Source organism: Anarhichas minor, unplaced genomic scaffold, assembly GCF_050575085.1.
Source record: "Anarhichas minor isolate MPS153535 unplaced genomic scaffold, ASM5057508v1 ptg000074l, whole genome shotgun sequence".
Lineage (NCBI taxonomy): Eukaryota > Metazoa > Chordata > Actinopteri > Perciformes > Anarhichadidae > Anarhichas > Anarhichas minor.
Genome location: NW_027466520.1, coordinates 3,105,854 through 3,131,500, shown reverse-complemented (window position 1 = coordinate 3,131,500; position 25,647 = coordinate 3,105,854). Strand labels below are relative to the sequence as shown.

At 43.1% G+C, this 25,647-nt stretch overlaps 1 protein-coding gene and 1 pseudogene across 2 annotated transcripts in view; one reads left to right on the top strand and one right to left on the bottom strand.

Moving 5' to 3' along the window:
* Positions 1-1,895: 1,895 nt before the first annotated feature.
* Positions 1,896-25,647, bottom strand: part of gpr158a (G protein-coupled receptor 158a) — a 56,282-nt gene continuing 32,530 nt past the window's right edge. Inside the window, exons 6-12 of one of the 2 annotated variants that reach the window (XM_076080638.1) lie at positions 11,603-11,712; positions 9,347-9,585; positions 7,810-7,948; positions 4,915-5,020; positions 4,392-4,538; positions 4,206-4,289; positions 1,896-3,773 (exon numbers count right to left, since the gene is read on the bottom strand). In XM_076080638.1, coding sequence (XP_075936753.1) covers positions 1,896-3,773; positions 4,206-4,289; positions 4,392-4,538; positions 4,915-5,020; positions 7,810-7,948; positions 9,347-9,585; positions 11,603-11,712 — 2,703 coding nt within the window. The remainder of the gene's footprint in view (positions 3,774-4,205; positions 4,290-4,391; positions 4,539-4,914; positions 5,021-7,809; positions 7,949-9,346; positions 9,586-11,602; positions 11,713-25,647) is intronic. The other variant, XM_076080639.1, reaches the window with a different exon arrangement.
* On the top strand, positions 14,628-16,386 carry LOC142937761 (DELTA-sagatoxin-Srs1a-like; annotated as a pseudogene).

The window sequence follows — 25,647 nt, the reverse complement described above, 5'->3', positions numbered from 1 at the left end:
TCGTGTGCCTTTTCTGCATATTTCCTGCAACATCCTGGACAAACCCGGCAGTGTTTAGGCAACAAAACTACTTGATTAGGTTTATGAAAAGATCGTGATGTGGGTTAAAAAGACTACTCACTTAAGGACGTATGTTCCTCACACGGGACAGAAACAGCGGTCTCCTGGGTGAAAGTCCTTTGTTTTGACCTCCTGCCTATCGCTCTTCAAACCACATCGCCGATCCTGGCTCACGATTACGTGGGTTACAAACAAATTGATTGCAACTGCAACTTTTTCGTGGGTAAAACTACAAAGAGTGAATGAGAACAGCCTGATTTATTTTACATTAAAATAATATACAATGAGTGCATCTAAAAGGCCAATCCACAATCCTCAACTAGTTCTAATTCTTATTCTAGTTAAATTTTATAATAATTTTATTCTGCTGTTTGCTGTTTTTTTGGCTCGTGCCATTAGACTTTGTTCTAGTGGAGTTCCAGGTCTCAGCAAGTACAATGTTATACAAATAAAACACAAGTTATGACAAACCAATGTTATCCTTTTAAGCAGCAGCTTCCATCAGCTGCTTTCTTTTCTTCAGTTAAAGGTTAGTTTTGGTGTTTGAGACGGAGCGAGTGAGAGGACAGAAAGCGCTGCCAGGACTTGATCCTGTATGAGACTCCAGAATTACATTTTCACTTTAGATTCTTGATATATTGTTGTCCACACACACACTTGGTGCAAGCCAACACAAAGACCCATGCTGGATTCATGAACAAAGCTGCTCCTGTTATTTTCCATTCCTACTTTTTACAGTGTACATATGAGACATCTTGACACACATTCATGTTAATGCTGCTCTCATATAATCGTCACCACCCTGAATGAGCTTTTGGAAATATGAAAGCAGGAAAAAGGAGTGCCTCTGGTATTTAAAAAAAAGAGTTATATATTCATCAAGACATTAACTGCTTTAGTTGACAAACCGTTAGGGTGCAACTCCTCTCGACACCTGGCTGTGCATGCTGTTTATATAATTCACCGTCACAAAGGGCCGAAGGAGAAGCCACTCGCTTCCCTTCAGACTGATACAAGACAATGCTAGTTAGTTAGGCACATACAGTACATCTCTGCAGACTCGGAAGCATTTTTAAATCTGCAGAGAACTACAATTAAATAGGTCTAAACAAAAAGCCCGTTTGGTCAGTGTGTGATGTCCTGTGTGGTGTCATGCCATGAAGTTGGAAATAAGAGGACGAAATGCTCAAGAAGAACAGAGCCTGGTCTTAATTTATGGTGTTGGCTAAAGTGCTAAAGACTGATTTCCTCACTGAGTCCTTCCCTTCGTGCCAAGAGTTAGACACAAACTAATAAATTAATGTTACCGCCTTAAGATCAACATCCCTCTTCTTCAGATGTTCCCTTAATCTTTGGCTTTCACTTTTGCTGTTTTGTACAACTTTAATTTCCTACTTCTTTTTCCCTCTGAATCCAATCGTGGTGTCATATCTTAAGTCCATTAAGTGATGGTTAATGCACAAAAACAAGAAACACGTATGAATTGTTGACTGAATACAGAACATGACAAATGCAGATTTTTGACATTGCTCATGAAGTGAAAAGACTGAATCAAAAGTTGCATAATTAGTCTAAAGATTTATCTTCAGGATTTTCCTGTAATAATCTGGAATGCTCGTCATGACTTTTTTTTTTTTTTTTTGTACATTTTACTTATTTTCAAAATAGGTAAAACAGGAACAAAACCTCGGAAAGGAAGGCAACTTGTGGAACTTGATCAACTTTTCTTCCAAGTCACCGCACTATTAGTAAAAGGTAATATTTAACGATTTCAAAGTGGAAAAAAAAGTATACATCAATAACTATAACTTCAGTGGTCCATTAAGGTTCGAGTGTCATGCCTTCTTGCTCGATGCGCTATCCTCAAAGTCCCAGGGACAAACGTCGGCCTTTTTTACGGCGCTTGCAGCTTCGCCTTTAGGATTCGGATTGCTCTGTTCCACCACAGAACCACTTTTGTCTGTACCTTTTTTATCTGACGTATCCTCAAAATCCCACGGACAGACGTCAACCGGCTTTGCTTTGGCTGCTCCGACGTTTGCGCTTTTCCTTTTTTCCACCACCGGCACTTCCTGATGACTCTCCACATCCCACGGGCACACCTCAGCCATTTTCTGTTGGCTCGCGTGTTTCTCTGAAGATTTACTCTTGTCCTTAGCTTTTGTTCTACTTTTCTCATCATCAGCGTCTTTTGATTTCTCTTTCTCAACTGTTCTCGGGGAAGAGGTATCCATCTTTTTTGACGGGGATTCCTTGGTTTGGGACGCCCGAGAGGGACTCGGTGTCCTCTCTGAACTCGGAAATAGGGCGGCGCTGTCGTGGTCCCAGGGGCACACGTCAGCTTTTGAAGACGGCGGCTGGAGTGAGCCTCCTGTTTTGGACGGATCTGAAAGGATACTTCTCCCTTTCCCATCCACAGGAGAGGGGCCTTTTCTTTGTGTCATCACATCCGGTGAAAGGGCCAACGCTGTTGTCTTTTGGGGCTCTTCTAAGTCCCACGGACAGACCTCTACTCGATGTGTTTTGGAGCTTTCTGTTGTAGAATGAGGTTGCTGGGTCTTAGCGGGTTTGCTAGCCTGACTGTATGTGTTTTGCTTGGAGCCTTCCTCTTGGCTGCCCTGACTTTCCCCTCCATCTTCCCACGGACATACATCCAGCCGGACGGCGGTCGTCCTCTGACTTTCCTTTGAAAGCCTGCCACTCGACGGAGATTGATCGGAAGCTTTCTGCTTCTGAGATTTGCCTCCCTTGGCGCTGCTACCACCGTGAACCGTCGTGCTTTCCTTCGGCGCGATGGAAACATGCTTTTGGACCTTGTTTTCGGACGGAGTCGGGAGATCCTCCACTTCCCAGGGACACACCTCAGAGAGATCGTAGAGGTCTTTTCCCTTAACGGGATCGGAGCAGATTGAAGGCTGGCTGCTGCTCACCGGCTGTTTCATGAGACGGCCCATTGCCGTGGTCTGTTTGTACTCAACCGACTGGCTGATAATCATCTTGGGCTGGCACTCGTTTTCCGGCTCCGCGTTGACCCTCGTGTCTTTGCTCTTTGGCTGACTCTTCTTATTGCTGTCCTCCGTGCTCTGGGTCTTTCCTGTCAAGCCCAAAGTCTTCTCTTTGGCACTGGCAATGACACTAAGGGACTTCTGCAGCATGGAGGCTCGAGGGTGAACTGCTTTCTTGTCTGCGCTGAGGTTATGGGCGCTGGCTGACTTGCAAACCAAAGGAACTGATTCCGTGGACTCACTGGGGACACTCATATTCTCACTGGACTGCTTCTTGACCAGCTGCTTGCCCATAAGCGTATCGAGGAGGGAGCCCTCAGCTGGGATCACCTCCATCTTGTCCGTAGTTGAGCTGTTGGAGTCTTCACTCTGGTCCCGGACGTGGTCGTAGCTGCTGTGGGACTTCTTGAGGGAGAAGACCTTGTTCTTGAGCGTCTCCTCCTTCGCCGGCTTTGACTGGTGAGTCGGATCGAAGGGGTTCTTCTTCAACATGCAGATGCTGTTGCGGTTGCTCCCGTGTTCGCCGGCCTCCTTGTCTTCGCGGCTACACTGCCGGTGCACCGACTCGGGAATCTCAGTTATGCGCCTCATCAGCGAGCGACCCAACCCTTTCTTGGAGCTCCGCTTCTTCTGGAGGTGAGGGTTGTTTGCCAGCATCTTCTTCCTCTTGTAAATCTCCAGCTGGGAGTAGAGTTTCTTCAGCTCCTCCTACGTATTCATGAGAGGAGCAAGATGGAAGAAAGAAGCAGTGATCAGTGGTCTGTTCAGATCAAATAACAACATTTATGCAGCTTAAAAAAGGGCTTTTCTAATCAAAACACAGAAAAAAGCAGACATTCTACTGCACTGAGAACATGCAGAACAAATTCATGACACGTGACTACAAACGGTTGTTAAATGATGTACGACGGAATATCACATGCGTGCTGAAAAACAAAAAGACAGGACAGTCTTGGACAGCATCAAATAAGGAAACGGAGAGCGTTTAAATGTTAGGTCTGAAACAGCCTCGAAGCTCAGGTCTTTAAATTTCTCGTATTTCTGTCTCTATGCACATCTGGTACAGTGAATAACTTCTGGTAAATCTTTTGGTTGAGAGACTTCTTCGGCTCTAACAGACAAATGGAAATCTCTGCTCACGTTGGTACGTTTTTCCCAAAGACTGTTGCAAGACCTTACGCCACAGCCATTAATAGAACTGAGATGGCCCGTTTCCTCTGGTGTCTGCAATAAAAAACTGCCATGGCTCAGTATTTTCAGAGGATTCAAAAGATGTCACCAGGTTATGCAATGGAGAGTGAAAGGTCAAAAGGAAACGCAGCTCACCCGAATGTCCTCGGGATCCAGACTGTGTTCGCTCCACGCCGACGTGATGCTGCTGTTGAGATACGACCCGGAGCGACCCATGTCCAGCTCGTCCTCGTAGGCCTCGGAGACTATGTCGTCTCTCATGTGAGCGCCAGCAAACAGGAACTGGTGAGGAGGCATACAAAAAGTTATTTCCTACAGCAGCTGTGCGCTGAAGCTTTTAACGAACGCCACTCAAACAGGAGTAAATAGTGTATTTGTTAGGGACTATTTTCAGCTGCACATGAATACATGTGTCACCCAAAGAAAAGGTGCAGCTCATTGATGTGTTTTTAATAGTTTCTGGACAGCAATGGAGTTCTCCGGCACAGAGAAATTAAACATAGACATTACTTACATTGTGTGTTTTGGTCTTTTCATGGGATTTGTTGAGAATAAGCAATATATATAATATTTATTTAATTTAGCATTTGTTAAATTTGTAGGGCTTTGTTAACAAAGAAAAGCCAGACTTTTGTTGCTGTTTGTTGTGGGTGTTTACCTTCGGGATGAGTAGTAGACCCAGTGTTACTGTGACAGTTAAGTGGGTGTGGGTGAAGAACAGCAGCAGCATCCAGTCTGGATGGAGCTCTGGAGCGAGAGTGAACCTGTCAGGACGTACAGAGGAAACAAAGAGGAAAGATATGCAGGACGTGAGAAACAGGAAAGAGAGAGAAATATATTGTAGGAATACAAGAGCAGGGATACCCAGATATTTACCTCATGTTGAAGTAATGACAGCAAAGATTTTAAGTAAGTGTCTCTGTCTATCGTCGAAGGAGGTAACACAATGGTGATTGAGCCTATGGCCTACCGATGAAAAGTATTGCAATATTTATATATTTTCAGGATTAACACCTGGATGTCTGTACTTCTGGTTCTGGGGTGTTGGCACTTCAAATCTGAGGCCTGCAGTGCATTTAGGTTTTAAGCACAATTCCTTTGTTTTAAATCAAATACAAATTCTAAATCAACCATGACTGAAATGTTAAAGATTGATGCTTCAGATAGCTTTCCTATTGGTTATACTACAGTTGGTATAATAATAATAATAATAATGCAGTCATTTATCAACCTCACCGTGTTCATCTACAGTTCAGTATGTGCTCACATCTTTTTTTCCCCCCCGGTTCAACAGTTTTGTTAATAAACACATCGTAAACATCTTTATGATAGCGGATTGTCAAACTCCAAACGTACGTACAGTAAATGCAGTGAAGTATGACTAAATTATGCTGTGATATTCATAGACGTTGCTCCGTCTGCAGTAAACCTCTTAGATCCAGATGGAGCCGGGAGAGACAGCGACCAGCACACTTAATGGGTTTTCAGCCAAAGTAGATTTATACACCGTCTGTCGAGGCGTCAATTCTTGGATGATCCTTTTCGACCGGCAAGGACACAATATTTTCCCTCATTCTTTCAATTGGATTCACAAAGAGCGACCTTGATCTGGTCACAAGATTCGGCCTATTTATACACCACACAATAATACAGCAGTGTTGGAAAAGGAGAAAATCACTGGCGGAAACAATAGCAGTGCTGCAGCCTTTTTTATTTGAAATGCACTAACAGGCTTCCAGCACAGCGAGGCCCCGTGCGCACTACAGATGTGAAGGTATGACCCGTCAGATGCTAATTCAACCACCAGAGAGCCTCTATCGAAGCAAATGTCATCTCGCAGGCTCATTACGTTGTTGAAGTTGGCAAATGGCTAATTAAGGAACGGTTATGCGGTAATAGCTTTGGAGATGTGAACGAAGGCAAAGGTCCATCGCATGAAATGTCCCAAAGCTTTGAAGTCTTCCCTCATTCATGTTCTGCGAGGGGTTTCAGTGCAGATGAGGATTTAATAACGCTGGCATGCTGTCTCCTCTCAGCCTGCAGCGTCTCACTGAAACACTTCCCCATCACTCACGCCTCCAGCTCCAGATGTGACGCTCCCCTTCACTTTCTCTTAGCGTCACACTCACACCTGGACCCGGCTAAAAACCCCGATGACCATCACGGCAGACGGGGGAAGTCTTAACTGGTCACTGTGGGATCAAACAGCGGGTTCTGTAAGTGAACACAAATGGACGCCAGATGCCTCTAACAAGTGCCGGTGTGCGCTGTGGTCTCTGGAGGCAGCCAGCAGAAATAAATAGCCACACCAGGCTACTTTCCAATTTATTAAGCATCTCGTTTGGCCGTTTTCTGCAGAGAGAAAAGCCTCACAACAAGGCTGACGAGGCAGATTTAAAGGGTCGGCACGGTAATCACAAAGAGCCAGATGTTCAAATACCATCAAAAAGGGGAAAAACTCTTTTTTTTCTGGTATAATGGAGGTTAATTTATAACTGAAATATGGCTGCCAATAATTCACGCTATTATTTTCCATCTTGAAAAAACCCAACATAAATCATTCTGACATGGTTCATTAGTAAATAATGTGATGGAGCTGAGCTCTCAATTAGGGGGACTCCAGCTAGGACTGGCTGCGGCGGTGTCAGCTGAAAACGCCTCATTTATAAAGTGCACGCCTCTGCTATTTGACACGTACACTTGAGGGAGAAGGACGATTTGACTACAATAAAAAGACACAGATGAACAGAAGGGTTGAGCCTGTATGTGATGGAAATGAGACACGCTACTGGAGGACAGAAACGTCAACATGACAACAGCGGAGGGCAATCAAAGTCTAAGATATTAAATATGGAGTGCATGGGGAACGTGACAGCATCTGGATGATAAAGAAGATGCTTTTGGTGGTAATTATGTTTGTTTTATCTTCCGTGGAGCTCCAGATGGGTGGGGGTTACTGCAGCAGGACTATTAAAATGGAGCCTGACGTCTAAGTTTAAAGGAACAATTCACATAATATTTCTTTGCTGAGGTTTTCAGATACTACGGAAGCCCCGAGTGGACACTGTGCTAAAAACAGGTTTTGACAGGATAATCTTTTCAGTTACTTACTTCTTTTTCATCTGTGAAACAGGTGCAGTTTGATTTAATATAACTTGCTAACACACAAAATATGTACTTTGTGTTTAGCGTGCAAGGAATTAAAAACTCACCTAGAAGAAAACATGATTGTTTTTAATCCTATTTAGAACATGGGGTAGCTTCAGTCTCTTGTGGTCAAAATTAATATTACACCAACAAACATTAAAATAAAATAAAATAAAATAAAATAAAATTGACCTGCCAAAATGTTTTTCCCCCACCCGTTTTTAGAGATGAAAAATATTTTTTAAGCAACTTAAGAAGATTGGAAAAAAAAAACATTCTCACCTACCTCTCAGGGTTTCCATTGATATCTATCTCAAATATTCATGCCTCTGCATACAATTTTGTCATTTTAAGCCACACATACATCCACTAAGCCATCCAGATGAGTGTGAGGAGGAGTTCTCACCTGATGACGTAGAATATCGCCGTCAGGACCAGTTCGTTGTGAACAGCGATGGCCATGTAGCGCGGCTCATGGAACGCCGACGGCACCGTCCTCACCGCGTAGCACAGGTACACCGCCCACAGCAGGAAGAGGAACTCAGCTGCGACGCGAGAAAGAGAGAGAGGCGGTGAACACAGTGAACATTTGTACGCAGTGCAACAACACGGGAGAATGCCCTCATTTGTAACAGCTGTGGTTGTATTCTCTGGACAATAAGTGAGTCCCTGTGCACCTCCATGGCAACTCCGTGTAATGTCTCCTAGGCAGCCAAGCAATAAACATGCTGCCCTTATTTTCACATATATATATTGTGTCCTTTGCTTGAACTGTAGGGAGTGAATTGCATGTATTCCTCACAACAAGAGCAACTGTGAGCATTTGATGCAATTGGCCACTCACAGAAGAGATATCTGTCATGCTTGTGTGAGGGCATGTGAAGATCAAAATATCTAAAATGAATGAAAAAATCCACAGCTTTCAATTTCCAATAGAGATCCGTTTCTTAGTTTGGCTGGACCGAATAGATCAAAGCTTCATTCATGACATTGACATTCAAATTCTAAACAACATTTTAACTACTAACAATGTCAATTTATAAACCCTTTTTAAAAGGTGCCTTAAATATTAGGGAAAAATCCGACATAATGACTTTAAAAGGACGTTTTTTTACACAGTAACCATAGAAATGCTGGAGGGTCTACAAAAACATGAGGCAAATGTAATTAAATGGAAAATAATGTTTTAGATTAAATCAACACATCATTGCAACGCTGAAGCTGCAGTTTTAATAAAGTGTGCTAAATAATAAATCATTTCTGGTTTGAAACTAGCTTTTTTCAATGTTATGTAAAGCAAAAAAAATGTCAAAATGTATTACAATTACACCTCTCACTGCGAGTGTTTGCAGGTGCGGATTTCTAAATCAGAAAGATTTATTGCGTCTTGGTGTTTTTTTGTAATTTATGAGCTGCATGAAGTGACGTCAGCGCTGACTTGCACTACCCAATTACCGACCGATTTCTACCTCCTAATGAACAGAATGAAAATGTGCCTTCGGTATACAGTATCGCAGCATGACGGCTCTGCTGGGGGTCCATCTGTTTTCCCAGAAGTACAAAAGGACCTCGGTTCTCTCTCGTTTAAGCCCGAGTCAGCAGACGTAAAAACAGCATGCGGATTTCCTCACTGCGAGTTGCTGCTTTCCTCCGAGCATCTTTGATTTCTCATCTGCCCTCTCCTCCTCACACAGCACAGGGAAATATCCAAAAAAGTGTAGCACCCGGTGGAGGGGATTAACGTCTACTTTTGGGAAGTGCGATATCATCGCCAAATGTAGATGGGGGCAAACTGTTTCACTCATCCATCTTCTCTTTTCTTGTCTCTCTCAAAATGCTTTTCACGTCAAACTAATTACTTCTTGATTTAATGCCACGAGTAACCTCAGATAACCCACTCGCACGCAGAGTTCAGTGTGTGTAAGTCAAGGCAGAGGGCTTACCGACAGCCATCATGTAGTCCCAGCGGTCCAGCAGGCACATGCTGAACTGCAGCCCGTCGGGCGTGTAGCCCACGTCGATGAGCGCCAACTTCCTGTCCGGGTTCTGACAGACGGCAGATGTCCAGGCCACCAGGAACCAGCAGACGATGAGCAGGATGATGCCCAGCAGACGCAGCACTCGCCAGCTGGTCATGTAGGGGATCCTCTGGGCGGTACGGGACAGGAACACCTTCAGCACCCTGCGGGGGGGGGGGGGGGGGCGGAAAGAAGTTCGCTTTGAGACCATCACAAAAAAAAAATCATCATTGTAGATTATGGCAGGAATAATTCCAACTGTAAAGACCACACAAAGAAGGGACAACGTTCACCTTCCATCCCCCTCACCTGAACTCTCCTGAGGCCTACTTCTCTAATCGAGTTCCTACATTTCCCAGAAGGCCCTTTAGCAACCCTTATATGTGCAGATATAAGAGATGACAGCAAAAGACAAGAGCTAGAGGGAAAGGGATTCAATGCATTATGACCTACTGATGTTACTTTACCAAACTATCTCTTATCCTAATGTTTGCTGCTGCCTTTTATTATATAATGCACTGTTTTGACACGCTGTTTGCTGCTGCCTTTTATTATATAATGCACTGTTTTACTCTATTACATAACTGTCTTAATCTATTTTAGCTTGTTTTTATTTAAATTGTATTTACATGAATGTGTTTCTTTTGCAGTCCTCTTTTTTGTCTTTTGATGTTTTATTTAAAGCTCTTTGAATTGCCTTTTTGCTGAAATGTGCAATAAAAATAAACTTGCCTTGCCTATAATCTAAAATGCTGTCTCTACAGCAGGTTGTTACCCTTGACTCTCAAAAACTTTGGGACTATTCCTTTTTTTTATTTGTCCAAACCCATAAATATGACATGGACCTCTTATGATTTGTGTCTCAGAAGTAAAGGAGCAGGTACTGCCACTTTGTTTGCATCCGGTTTCCTCGCAACAGTCTACGCTGGTTTCTTTGAAATCCACACCATATGATTTTAATTACCGTCATAAATACCGACGCTCTGCTTTGATGATTGATGTGATGTATTTTGGTGACAAGCCATTCCTCCGAGCCAAGCCAAATGAAGCTCTAGCGTAAACAAGTAGTTTTTCTTTGCCCTAAAAAAAGCTTAAATATAAATATGAGTGAGGCACATCAGAAAATAGTCACCTTGAATGATTGACAAATGTTCGGCCAATAGGGCGACCAGATCAGACAAGTTCTTATGATTGATTTTGTCAGACAAATTACCCAAACTGTGGTTTAGTTTGGAAGAAAATGTCACATTTTAAAATAGATTTTAACCAGTGATTTACGACGGAGGAGTAAACTCAGAAATACTCGATTAAAGTCATATAGCAATGAGCTGAAGTACTTAAGAATGTATTATTTCTCCTCCAGGTTTGATGTTTGTCCAGCCCTGAAATGCATCATCATTCACCGGTTATTCTGAGCGTTTCTACACGACAGTATGCAGCTTTAACTCCACAGACACAAACACAAAGACCGTGTAACAGGAATTAAACTCAAACAGCCATCGCTATTCTTAGGCTGTGCCCTTCACGCACATTGATGAAGTGTCCACTGCTAATGAGCCCCCCATCAAAAATTGATCTGTGTAATATGTTAACTTGCATCTCTGAGGGTTTACTCGACTCCCGCTCGCATTAGCCACATCCCCTTCATCAGCATCTTCATTGGGCCTTTTCGACAGGTTCACCTGAAAAACCCTCAGATTAACTATTTTAAGTGCATTACTTTAAATGCAGCAGACCCCCCCCCTGTCTCATTATAGATTATTCAGTGCTGGATAAAGCCCCTCCCTCACTGTATCCCTCCAGCTGTCCTTTCGCTTCCTCTGATCTCACACATTTGTCTCCCAGTTTGTTTCTTGCCAGCCATCATTCAATACTACGTTATGTATGGGGGATCATTTGGGGCCAAAGCACCCCGCGTTGTCTTAATTACTTTTACTTGGCATTTCCCTCTTCCACATAATGAGGCAGTGAATTCGCCCCTAAACATGTGCGGCGGTGTAGTCTGGTGATGAATTAGCAGAGGAACATGCTGCCCTCCACACTTCACGAGGCACCTACTTTTACAAGGAGCTAACGCGTAAGACACAGCGTAATTGCACTTAAAGAGGTCAATGTAATCCGATTTCCTCGGATGGAAAATGACGTTGGACAAATGGTTTTGTGTAGATGTGTGTGTGTTACCTGTACAACTTAAGAGTCAGTGTCCCGTAGACGGTAGCAAAGCCCAGCAGTCGAACCCATCGCAGCAGGATGCAGCGGAAAACACTCGGCTGGAAATAGAGAATCCCAACCTGCAAGAGGACAGAAGAAGCCTTAAGTATTGGGAAATTGCTGCCTGATTGTACAGAGTAATCTTATTTAAATGGTGGTTTGTAACACATAGCAAGTGCTAAGACAAGATCAACTTGTTCCACTTCCTGTGCCACCATCAAACTATCAAAGGGAATTTTAAATGTTATGCAATCAAGCAAACAAGTTTCTTCTTGAACTTGAAACGGTATTTTTGACAATATGTGGTCGTCTTATTGGCTTTTTTTTCTCCAGGACTTCCCAGGACAGTGTGAGCTCCACCCTCGCGATAACTTACTGCGCCCCGCTGTTCGTCTGCTAAACTGCCCCAAATACGTTGCAATGGTGCAGCCAGTGCTGCGATATCCTTTCATGTCGCCCGAGTAAACAAGTGCAATCGTTGCATAATACAGCAATTAAGCATTTTTCCATTCTGTGTTCAGTAAATCGCCTCAGATGTAAGATTTAATGGATAAGAGAGACTGAAATGAAGGCGATTTCAACATTAGCAATAAAAAAAAACAAAATGAAACACTGATGGTCTTCCAAAGACATAAAGAAACAAACATCTGAGGCAACATAATTATCGGTCCGTTGCAGATGTGCAGCGATTTCCCCTTTGGGATTGTTAATGTTAATCGGATTAGCCGAGGCATTATTGCGTTCCCCCCCAGGCTGCGGAGAAGACGCAGGCATGTGGATATTTTTTGCACACTATAGGTTCGAGTTCAGTCGAGGGCCGCGGAGGACCCCCACAGGAGGAAGGGTGGCCCACATCCACGTCTGCTCACTCAGGCTGGCCGAACCAGACGCAGAAACCTCCGAGTCAAAAGAAAGCTCGCTCCAGTTGACTCAGCTTTGCAAAGGGAATGTGGCACAGAGCAAATAATGAATAGATGAGTGCTCCGTTGTTCATCTTAAATGCATACAGGGTGTTTCATGCTGATGGAGAAGCTTCTAAAACTACTAAAACTACTATTTTAGAATTTCCATGGACACCGAAACTTGTGAGCTCAAAGAAAATATCTAAATAACAATGCGTAACTGCTCCTCAGTGCATTCTTTTATTTATTTATTTAATGGAGGAAGAGGACCAGGAGCCGATGAAGAGATAGCCGGGCCCAGCCGGCGCTGAGCAACTTGCTGACGCACATTTAACTCCGCAGGGACGGAAGATGAGTAAAAACGCACCGAGGGAAAACACTTTTTAGATAAACTAGAAAACAACATCTGGATCTCTTTCACGTGCCAGTTAAAGACTGATGTCGTCTGTGATGAGACGGAGAGGGGGAGGTGTTATCTGCTCCCTCCCCTCGACTCCAAGCCGTCTGAATGAGTCGTCATAAAGAGTTGTTCACACATTTAGCTAATGGTGAGATCTCACCTGCTGTCTGTCTTCGTTGGAGATTTAGTTTTCTTCAAATTTTTTGTCCATGAAGGTTACAAGGTTATTTTAATGTCATCGTACAACAGGGTTGCACAACGGGATGCAGATTGCAGTCCCAAATTGTGTCTTGTCCCCCCCAGTGCTGCTCAGACTAATGTCAATACACATATTCTAGGGCAAAAGTAAGCGTGATCATTGTCCTCAAACATCGCCATGACCCCTCAGACCAAACGATTCTCAGCAGAAATTCTTTACACAAGACATGCACTTTCCATCAGTCGGGTTTCTGGGAAGAGATCGGCTGAACCCCCCCGACGTGTTTCTCTTAACGCCAGTGTGCATAAAGAGATCACTTTCTGCCCCCCTTTCTTTTCAAACCTTCCATTAATAATCAATGCTAAGTGCTGGGAATCTTAGATTCAGCGCTGTGGGAAGGGAAGAGGATCTGGTGCTGTGTGTATGTGGGGGGATTGAGAGGAGCAGGGTGCTTTATACCTATCTAATGGACATCAATATCGAGGAGACAATTATCAACACACTTACTACTCTTCTGCCTGCCTCCCGCCTCTTTGTCTCCTCTCAGTTACAGCGTGAGTAAAGGCTCCTGGAAATGCTGAGTGAGCGTCGTTGCCAACGTCTAGCAGCCCTCTCAGCACCCAACATTTAAAATCGGTTTATTATTCTACATTTCAACAATATCAGATCAGTGTAACAGCAACTGTTTCTGATTTTTTTGGGGGGAATTCAGAGTCAATAGCATTTCCATGCAGTGTTGTTTTCCCCTTCCCTCCAAAGATGCACTTATGGTTCCCTCTATGGATCAGTTGACTAAATATCTTGTACACAAGCTGAGTAATGGTGTTGATTTCAGATTTCTCTTTAGTATAGAGGGTTTGAGTTTTGTTTCATATACTATATTCTCCTTATTATCTACTCAAGATCTCCCTCAACACCAAAGTATGGTTAATTTTCTCTCGGCTCCAATGGCACCGGTTTCATAACTGGTACCGAGGCCATATTTCAATAGAATATCTCTGGTTTTCTAGGCAGGTGAACACGTCCCAGCTGGATGTCGGCCCCGACCATCACGTTCACCCGCCGGTCTGGACTCCAGGCTCCCCAGACACCCGACTCAATACAACCCGGTTCTGCATCTGCCCTCCAAGACAAAGCTTTGTCAGGTGGAAACTAGCAAACAGAACAGTGTGTTCTACAGACGCACACCTGAGAAGAGAAACAGCTTAGCTTCCACGGGCAGATGAAAAGTATTTTAAGTTGTGGAAGTGCACAATGGCACATTTGGAAGAGGCTACTTCGTCTTTCAAGGACCGACAGTGTGGAACACACACACACACAGAAAAACACGACAACTAACAACACCTTATCCTCTTGACGAAACTTGTGTTAACTGTCCTGTCTTTTTTTTCCCTCTTGTTGTCTGCACACTTCAAAAATACAGACCCAACATTTGTTAGAGGCAGAGCAGAAGGCCCCAGTCTGTCCCATGAAAGTGTTACCATCATGGCCACGATGGCTGACGGCTACAAACCAACCGTGAAGGTGCGTGTGATAGACGGAGAGCCGATATTCAATTTGAGGATTTATCAAGATATCGTGATACACAATTACTTTGCTTAAATTGATAATAACGAGCAAATACTAATGCAGCGTTCTTCACACAGAATTATGCAAAACCGGGCTTTACCATGTGGTGAACAAAAAAAAAAGGACCAATATGACTCACTGTATCTTCTCTTTACCAGGGAGGGTTTGTTTGTTTAAGTTTACTTGATTAAAGTTAAACCTCAGTTAGGCTCATGGATAAAATAAACTGGACTCAGCCGTCTCCCACAGAGGTTTCTGTCACTATACCAAGTTACACAACCTTTGTTTCATAACTCACTTGGCAACATGAGAGCTAAATACTTTCGATTGGACTGGCATGTTGAACGATGAGCATCACCTGGTTTTCTTGTAAAATCTGCCAAAACACAACCTGAGCCGCTGCATTCTGCTTGATGCAAACAACACAAATTGAAATGTTCAGTAGATTAAGCCGTAGACTTGTCGCCGTGCTGGGTCTTTGGAGTTTGGTGATCAGGTTCAGTTTTCACAAACCTTGTGGAGAATCTCAGCATCTACTCTATTTGTTGGGTTTCATTGAAATGTCTCAACAACTATTGGACAAGTTTCCCAAGAAATTTGTAACAGACATTCATAAACAGCTTTTAATAAAGTAATACCTTTCAGGCCTCTGCTATCTCTTATGTCTTCTGGAGAGGTGGAGTCACATTCCTCTGCCAACATTATACCATCAGGTATGTGTGGGTGTTTACAGTTACTGGAAATTCCTATCCAACTTCCTGGAGAACCAGGGATTAACCTCCATCACCTGTATAAAAAGGCAAGTTTAAAGGCTGACAGCCAGAGCTTTCAGCTGTTCTTCAGAGGACTTCATCCCAGTTAAGAATAACCAGGTAGGTCTAAGGAAATAACTCTGAACTATCAGCTTCTCATCACAACGGACGAGTTCATGGCAGGAATGTTATTCCGTTCACATTTGTGGAAGTGATTTTAAAGCGACATCTTATTTTATTAATACCTCTGTCTGAGCAGGTGATCACACTGCAGAAATGGAGATAGTCGACACCCTTCAAAATGCTGACAGTGTATTATCGATGGCATCTGACGGAGTTGAAGTTGTATCACAATTTGCTAAACAGATACCAACACAACGCCAGTGCAGAGTCATGCTTACAAATGATTGTTCGAACTACAGTCTTTGTAACCCCTGGTAAATGCAACTTTTTTTCTCGTTATATTCTTTCTTATTTTAAAATCAGTTCCCATACATGTTTCTATTATTTCTAGAAAGTACCTCCATATTGGACGCTGCATCGAAGATCTGCCCGATAGCGTTCAACCGTCCTCATCTGGAGAGGCATTGTTTGGCAAACCTCAAATCGCAGCAAGAGGTTGTGTCGGGGTCTTCACCTACGATCTCCTCAATATTTCTACAAAAGACCCCTCTAAGAAAATAGCTGTGATGTTCCGGGTTCCATTTGACCAAAACGTGAAGTCAAACAAGTACGCAGTGGGAATCTTTGACATCAGCAAAGAGTGTAATATAGATCTTTACAACGAGATGTCCAAAAATACAAACACGACATTTGTCAGTGGCAAAGCAAAAGGCCCCGCTCTGTCCCATGAAAGTGAAAATGTTACCATCATGGCGACAATGTCTAACTGCTACACACCTGTCATGAAGGTGAATGTGATAGACGAATAGGTGTGACGAAATCATGTATCGGGATATCGTTTTACACAATTACTTTGTCTAAATTGATGATGACGAGTATTATACTCATGGTTACACTCAGGTGGTGGAACATGGTATATCGTGTTATATATTGTTATCAAGATATGAAATTACATATATCATGTACATATATCAATGGTTGCACAGTGTAAAACTTGTGAAATTGTTTCCACCAATAATTCTGACTTCTGTTGATAGATTTTAGGTTTGATGTTTTTATAGTCTGAGTTCATACACTTTGGAGACACATATTCTCTCTGTATTTATGCTCATGTATGATCATATATTACTGTATTTTCCACTGTGTCTTTGTTGCTTCTGTCTTAATCTTTTACATTACTTTTCATGTTATATTTGAAGCTGTTCTGCTCTATTTGTTTTAACCCTCTTGTGTTGAGATTGAAGTGGAGTGTAGCATTTCATCTGATTGTTATACAGTTCTATGACTTTGTCCACACAGGACATCTGAACACATAATAAATGTGGATGATTCTTACTTTCATTCTAATTTGTTTTTCTATTCACTTTTTTTTGCCATTTCTAATAAATAAACCTTCTAAAACGATGTTGTACCATCTTTGTCTTATACATTATGTATTAATACTATTGACACTAAATTATGTGGTTTCTTTTATCCTTAATACCTCCATGGTTATAGAAACACGTATACAATATTTCCCTCTGAGATGTAGTGGAGAAGTAGGCCAAGCATGAAATTGAAATACTCCAGTAAAGTACAAGTACCTCGATATTGCATTTATGTACAGTACTTGTGTAAATGTAGGCTACTTGGTTACATTCCAACCACTGTTAAAATCCTGTTTTCATGTACACCTCTTCTATATAATATTCCATTTATGAGAAGCTTATAGCAGAATTGTATGTTAAAGTGATAACAGCCCCGTTCGCAGTCGAGCGTGATAGCTGATGCAGAGAACCTCAGCTCCAAAAAATGACATCGAGCTAGTTGTTGCAACTTTCGCTGGCATTTAGCCACATAAACAAGTGCAACTTCCCGAAATAGTTTGGCATCAGAACATGCTTCATGACACACCCATCCGGAGCATTTAAACTGACATATACTGAGTATACTGTGTGGAATTTTCTAAGTTATGAAAATAAACAAACACAATCTGTTGTAAGGAATAACCCCACATTATTGTATTGGACCATTCCATATTGCATACATCATTAAAACATTCTTTGTGTATGTTGCAAGTGAACCTCTACGTTTATCACCTTAACAGAAGCTTACTTAAGCCAGTAATTTGCAAACGTAGAGTCCAATCAATGCAACAAGTTTGCAGGTGTGGATCAGAGCTCCTGTGACTTATAAAAAACACTCAAACATTTTGCTATTCACAAGATGCTTGATGTGAACCATGCCTCTAAGGAAAGACCCCTCAGCATCGGGAAACACAAGTGGAAAAAAATATTGTGGACGGATGAGTCTAAGGTGGAGTTAGAAAGAAAACACAGCACTACATCTGGCTTCAGAAAAGCACGGTATAATGTCACGAAATCATCCCCCAAACAGTAAAGTACGGTGGAGGGAGCGTAATGATTTGGGGCTGCTCTGCTGCCTCAGAGAATGGACAACTTGCAATCATTGAGCAGAGGATGAATTTGCAAGTTTACCAAGATATCTTGGAAAATGTCAGGGTATCAGTCCGCAAGCTAAAGCTCACTAGAGGTTGGATTATGCAACAGGGCAATGACCCAAAATACCTAAGAATGGCTCTATAAAAAGAAAATCCACCTTTTGTAGTGGCCCAGTCTAAGCCAAGTCCTCAACCCAATAGAAATGCTGTGGACAGACCTCAAGTGAGCCATTCACCGCAGACACACAAAGAACCTGGTGGAACTGAAACTGTTTCGTAAGAAGGAATTGGTCAAATTCCATTTGAGGTGTGAGCAGGTTTGATCTGCGGCTTCTCCAAGCGTTTCATTAAGGTCTTGGCTGCAAAAGAGGTTCAACCAGATATTGAATTCAACAATTCACACACCTTTTCCAACAGCACTGTGAATATGTATTGGGTGTAAGGACGCAACTTTCAATAGGGGCGCTCTGTCCTAAGTACGTCTGGGGTCTGCAAAGATGTGGGCGTCCCACCCAGCTTGTCTTAAAACATGGACTTGTCTCGTTCACCATGCTTTGTGGGTGTCAAACTGTTCCTTCAAACGTTTAATTTGCTTTGATTTGGAGCAAGTGCAAATATCCTTTCTTGATCTTTAACCAATAGAGTATCATTGTAAGTCCACTATTGGATGTTACGACGCTAACACCAATAGCTGTATTGCATTACACAGAGAGGTGTTTCTGTTATTTTGCCTACTCTCATTGATGTAAATGGGGTTGACAAAATAATAGAAACACCTGTCAGTATAATGCAATCCAATTCACAGCAGCACAAACTACATCTTCAAAAAAAAAAGCCATACAGTTGAATCAACAGCAATGAAAGTTCTCTCCATCCTATTGGAAGTTTTATGAACTGGCATTACACAACGCATTAGTTGACGTCATTTATTGGTACGCACATGGCCTCCTGTGAAAGAGACATTAACATGACAGCAGATGTTGCTAATGCTCTTATCAACAATGACTCGTAGGGCAGTGACTAAGCAGGTGTTTTGTTTTTGGACGATGACATGATGGCTGTTGATGGGAAAATTAGCTGTTGTTGGGGGTTTGAACCTGTGATATTGTCATAAACTGTTTATTAGAAGTGGAGGTAGTTATTATGAAGTCACCCATTGGTTTGTGGACTGACGTTTTGAAGCCTTGAGTTCGGCGATTTTTGGCCGTCGCCATCTTGGATTACGTCCATCGCCATTTTGGGTTTTTGCAACCAGTGAACGCATGTTATCATATTTGGACTGTGGAGGAGTGACGTAGAGACGCCGTATACAGCTCTGGTAGCAGCAGCAACATGTCAATCACAGCAAGCCACGCCCTAAAGCATACTCCTCTCTATGCTCCATTTGACTCTAAATGGACCATAATTTACTAAATGAATATCATGCTGTAGACTTGAAACTAGCGATTGAGACCATCAACTTTTACCATGTTTACTGAGTTCATAAATCAAGTGAGAAGTAGAGTGAGTAGAGTCATACAATCAGACTTCTTTTTGCAACCAGAGGAGTCGCCCCCTGCTGGCCAGTAGAGGGAATGCAAGTTTAAGACACTCCCTCATTGGCTTCACTCGTCAGAACCGGAGGTTGCCGCAGCGAGAAGACAATCCCTGCGATAAGCTACATGTTCCACTGAGATGTTGTTTCTTTAATCAGATATTTAAGACAAATCAAGACTGTCACAGAAAGATACCACATGTAGTACACAGACATCCCAGCAGATTTACATGCAGGATACATCCATCCATTGTTCCGTCTATCTATTTAACAATGATCACTGGTTGAATTTGGAGTGACGGAACTCTAAAAGAACAGACAAACACAACAAGAGCAAGATTCACACGCTCACCCACTTACTCATTCAATCAACACACAGTCACTTAATTTGCAGTTATATTTCATTCCTAATCATCTCCCATTTCAGCACCCACCAGCTGGCTCCACACATACACTCAGAGGGTTGGTTATCCACTAGAGAGTGTCCCTGTTGACACGGCGCTGACGCAAGACAGCCAGCTGTGGTGCGAGCAGCAGCTTTCCAGGGAGCTGTTGTGATGTTGCACAATTCACTGTGTCTCACCTCTCCTTGTGGCTGTGATGCTTTTTGCCCTGCCTTTGATAATGGCCGCTCAAAACAGGTACAAGACGTTGTACAACCTAGTTAGTTTGAAGCATACATGAGACCTAAGATATGACCTTAACTGGAGTTTCGATAATAGCAAGGTTTACCCCACGAACACAGCTAGTGTTAGCGCTAAATGTCATGGAAACACAAACTCTGGACCTCTGCAGTCGCCGAAGGCTTCATGTGAGGATGGTAGCACACCCACAAACAAAACATGACGCCCGACTGGATGCACCACGGAGCATACACAAATCATTTTGTGCTAGACCGCTTTAGATAATTAGCTCTCGCTCTAGGGCAGACAGGAGATATTCAGCAAATAACGCTTAAAAAAACATGTGGGTGGATTCTTGTTTTAGACGAATGCAGTTAGAAAAAAAGAGGATCGAAAAGCAGCAGTTTGTAATTAGCTTGTAGTGTGTAGACAATAAAAATGCAAATATGTGTGTGCGCGCAGGGGGTCGATGAAGACGGGGAAAGCTTCAGGGATTGATCCTCTTTCGCGTGAAGGTCAGTGTCCCACAGCGTATCGATCGCATACGATGTCAGACCTCTCCCTCAATGCCGTGAAATGAGTTTACCGCACTCAGTAGAGAGTGGAAATACCTGTGGTCTGTTGTCATACACACTCTGTCTCTTACTTCACAGACAGTCGGCTGTTGACCTGCTTACGTTTTGTCTGGAGGTGTTCTGCAGACATTGACAATGTATGGATGAAATGCTCACTCCTTAACTGGGTTTATAGGGAGATTATACCTAAAGAGTTACTTACATTTACTTGGGCATGTAACACAGTTTTTGTGGTAACATATTACATCTACATATATTTGATCACACTATCAGTTGTAGCGGTTTACAGTGTTCTTTGAAAGGGCAGTTCTTTAAAAAAAAAAAGAAAAAGAACTGCCCTTTTGACTTATTCTGTCCTCAAATATTGTGGAAATCCAAGCATTACATACTTACTACATCCAGGAGTCATTGAACTACAGTCTAGCTCTTGTTACGCTCAAATGGGGTGTCGTTTTATACGACCGGTGTGGTTAGCTAGCCGCCCAAAGTCTGATTTGATTGTATGCTTTGTTGTAAATGCCCCGAGTGCACAGTGAGTCATCAAACATTCAAAACCTTCTGACCCTTTAAAAGAGAAGAGACGGGAATTGAATGCAGCAGACACAGAGCAGCATTAGCATTCATTATGACATGTTGACAAAAACTACTGCCTGCTACAGCCGGAAATGAGGTTGATGAGAGTAGTAAGAGTGAACTAGAACAGTTAAGTTGGCTCAGAAAACCAAAACAAAGAGCTAAAAGATACTAATTTAGATCACATTTTTACAATATAGCTACATCTTCCTGTTTGGTGCCATTAAGCAATTTTCCTTTGTGCTGACTTATCAGACCTCAAAGACAGCAGGACGCTGCAGTGTAGACTGGTGAATTGTGGCTGCCAATCCTCTCAGACGTGTTTATATTAATTTGTTAATATCTCTCAATGAATGTGGTCAGAACTTTAGAAAATTAAGACGCTGATGGTGCAACCCAAATGGTTTTAATGCCTCTAAATCGTACCTCTGTTAGACTTAGTAGAAATTTTAAATTATGGTTTGAATGATGACTTATTGTTATTGTCAGCTACAACGACTCGAAGAGCAACCTCATACTAATGGAGCACTTACTGAAATGAAAATGCCAAAATAAAATATCATACATTAGTCATCTGTCAATGACGCAGTATAGACATATCAGTTTGTCGATTTTTAATATGACTAAATCTAAAACCGTTAGCCGTTTCCAGTCAAAAGAACAGACGGCGCTGCAATGCAGCCTTTTGTGATCACAGTTTCTCATGAATCTGCTCCGAGCTAAAGGGGAGAAAAATGACTTTGAGCCATTTAGTGTGTCTGCCTCCATGTGAGCAGAGGATGGGATGGTGCAGCCTCGGGAATCATTCTGTCACAACAGAGCTCTTGTGCTACTTTTACTGCTTTGACATGAAATAAGGACAGACACCCGGTCCGCCCATGGCCTGCTTTTTCTGGTCATCATCTCCTGCTCATTCCCCGTCTCAAAACACCTTCAATATGAGAGAGTGGGAGGAGGCAGCGGAGGAGAGGTGGGGTTTTATAATAGCAATGGATCCATTTATATATGAAAGCCGACACCCACTGCCACATGGGAAGGTCATTTTTCTGGAGGCAGGTAATGCTTTCTTCTGCTCCCGCTGCTCCCTGAGGTGGGCCGAGTGTAAATTACATCCAGCTCACACTCTGCGCAGTCGAGCTCGGGGCTGGCTGGTGCTCGCCTCCCGCAAATCCCTTCCCTTCCCCATCACCAGTTAGATGCTGAGATATTCCCATCTTGCTTGGGCACTAAGGGACATATCAGAGAGGGAATAGCCTGCCTACATGTGGAGACGCTATCGTTCTCTTTCCAGTCTCTCATCATTTCTGTCTGCCTGCACATGTAGATAAAAGGAACACTCCAGCTGCAGCTGCGTATCCTCAACTTCAACTTTTATTTGGGGGGGGACTCCACAGCACTTTGCAGAGAGGGGGAGAAGGGAACAGCAACCCTCCAAATCCACTTAAGTCAGATTGAAAGTGTCAGAACAGCTTGGATGGCAGGCCGAGCAGAGAGCACAGGAGGGAACTGGCTGGCAGACTGTGTTTCATGGCCTGTCAGGTCAGGATACATTATCCCCTGGCTGTACCGTTTCTCATTAGCCCCCCGATGTGCTGCGAGGCCCTGCCTGCCTGCCTGCCTGCCATGAACGGCGGAGCCCTGAGTTGGGCTGAGGTGGTACCTCGGCCCAGCTTGGCACCAAGACAATGCTGAGATTGGACAGGTGGAAAGACAAGGAACAAAGGACCTGGGGGGGGGGGGTCGTACTCAAAGGTCACTGGTTTCAAAACAGCAAAGGATTTATTGAGCAGGACATGATGCTCTCTACTCTGCCCCTAACCCCAAGGGTTGTATCAACATGGGAAAGCAGAGTGATGTAATCCTTCTCAGAGTATTGTCATCATGTTAGGCAGATCCAAAAATGTCCAGGTTGGTACTTTTACAAAGATATTGTCCTCATCAGAAACTGTGTTGGTCGAGTGGTCAACACTTAAAACAGCCTTAAAACGATGTCATCTTGCCGACAGGAGCACTAGTTTAGAAGATGCTCTAATGGTTTTCAGAAAGTCACCAAACTATGTATTTGTTGGACGACTTGTTGCCAAATACCTTGAGGTTAAAGTGGTTCCGCTTAGTTTAATATCCTTGAGATACACAATGATCATATCAAAGTTGAATTCAAGGTAAAACCTGACTAACAAGTCAAGTAACAAATCTCTGGGAAGTGCACTGCAAAAACACCGGCATTCAATGCTTAACAAGGTGTCGTGAAAATTAAAAATAGAAACCTGCAGACTACCACTTTTACATGCGAGTTAACATTTCTGAATGCATAAGCGGCAGAGCAGGAGGTGTGACACGCCTCGCGGGGGAGAACATGCAGGGAGCGGCAACTGGCGTTATCTCTGGGGCAGCCGACACCGGTGCACACACAGATGGGCAGGAAGTAGCAAAGGGAAAATCAGTCTCATATGCTGTGTTTACACGCTTCTTATACTGTTATTGTTGTTCTACTACAGTATGTCCTCCCATTTTCTATATGCATACTCAAATGTATTATCCCTTCGACAAGCTATTGTGTGACATGTGAACTGCAAATATTGTTATGACATTAAAACATTAAAATCGTGTTTAAATGATCTGCCTTTTTGCATTTGCCACTATTATAGAAGCACCTATCTTCTGACGAGTTGAGGCCATGTTGCACTACAATGCAGCTCCTCTGATTCAGTAGTCTGTGTGTGTGTGTGTGTGTGTTCCTGTCTCGGCTGAAGGAGGAGAAGGTGGAGTCTGAAAAAAATAAAACAAGCAAACCAAACTCTGTCACTTTGCTGCCATCTAAGCCTCCCCAGCAGCATCAATAAGAAGCTGCAAAGAGACAAACGCAGGGCTGGCAAGCTAATCCAGGGATCACATTGTGAATCACAAATGTGTGTCCCCCCCCCCCCCCCCCCTCATCTCCACAGCCAGACGGAAATAGCCGGCTTTGGCACTGCCATACTTTTGCCTCTCTCCTTCTTGCACTCCCTGTTCCTCCCTCCTCCCTTCTCATTTCAAAGCAGGGGGCTGGGGGGGATGAAGTTATTGCATGTGACACACTCAGGAGAGAAAGGGGGTTTTGGTGTGTGTGTGTGGGGGGGGGGGGGGGGGGGGGGTTGCATTAGTCCACAAAGCCGAATGCCATGGGAGCAGGATAAGATGCATCTCCTGCTGTTTAATAACAGAGGAATTATTTAAAATAGAAGCAGCAGCAGCAGCAGCAGCGGCGGAATATTTCTGAATCTATATTTAGATTGGGAGTGATGCGTCTCACGCTCGCAGCTCATGTGGGATTCGCACGGGGAGACATGGGAATGCATCAGGGTGGAGATCAATCTAGCGTGCTGCACAGAGCCATGCAGAGAGATGCTGCTCTCACACGATCGGGCTGAGATATTTTATCAAAAAAAAAAACATTGGCCGTGTGCACAGTGACCGTTTTTAGCACAACGGTACAGAATAACCCAATAGAATAATCTAACCTCTAAACAAGGTAGGATTCATAGCGAAAGTTCCCTTTGTACTACCTTTTTACAAGCAGTCTATTCTTAGCATTTGGTGGCATCACTACACCAGCTGGATACAGGATTATCATCCATTCACTAACCAATAACCTCCAAGTTTGCTTTCAGTCTGCAAATTTCAAACATTATTACTTCCCAGGACCTTGTCGCAGCAAATTGCATTGATTAGCCGGCTTTAAATCAGTTGCCGTTAATTACATTTACCCGACATTGCTTCGGTAAGCATATAGCTCCACATGATTGCAACTAAATTGCAATTAGCCGATGCCCTGAGCACCCAAGAGGAGGACGTAATGGTAGATTTGTGTAAATCAACGGTACGTGGGTGTTGGACAGAGTCTGGTCATGTGCAGGAATACATCTGCGGTATAACGAGGCGCTTCAGAAGCAAACGATGCCACTGTTTATTATTTATAACAAAATTCGATTGATTTTTTGCTGATGCAGATTACAATAACTGTTATTGTCTCCACATGGTTAAGCTCTTTTACACTATATATTCATCCAAAGTTTTCTCAATCTCACAAAAAGCCATTTTCAGTACCAAGGCAATACCAAGAAGTCATACGGGGCAAAAAAGAAAAATTGAAAACCAATGCAAAAAACAAAAAACACAGCCACCAAGAGCCAGATCGTAAGCACATATCCAAGAAGAAGCAATGAAAATGGTGAAAAAATGCAAATATAGCAAGGAAAAAAGCAGGGGCATTAACAAAAAATCCACCAATCAAATGAGACCTGAGGCGACCAGCTAGCCGAACGGGTCATCGGAGGAGTTTTGCC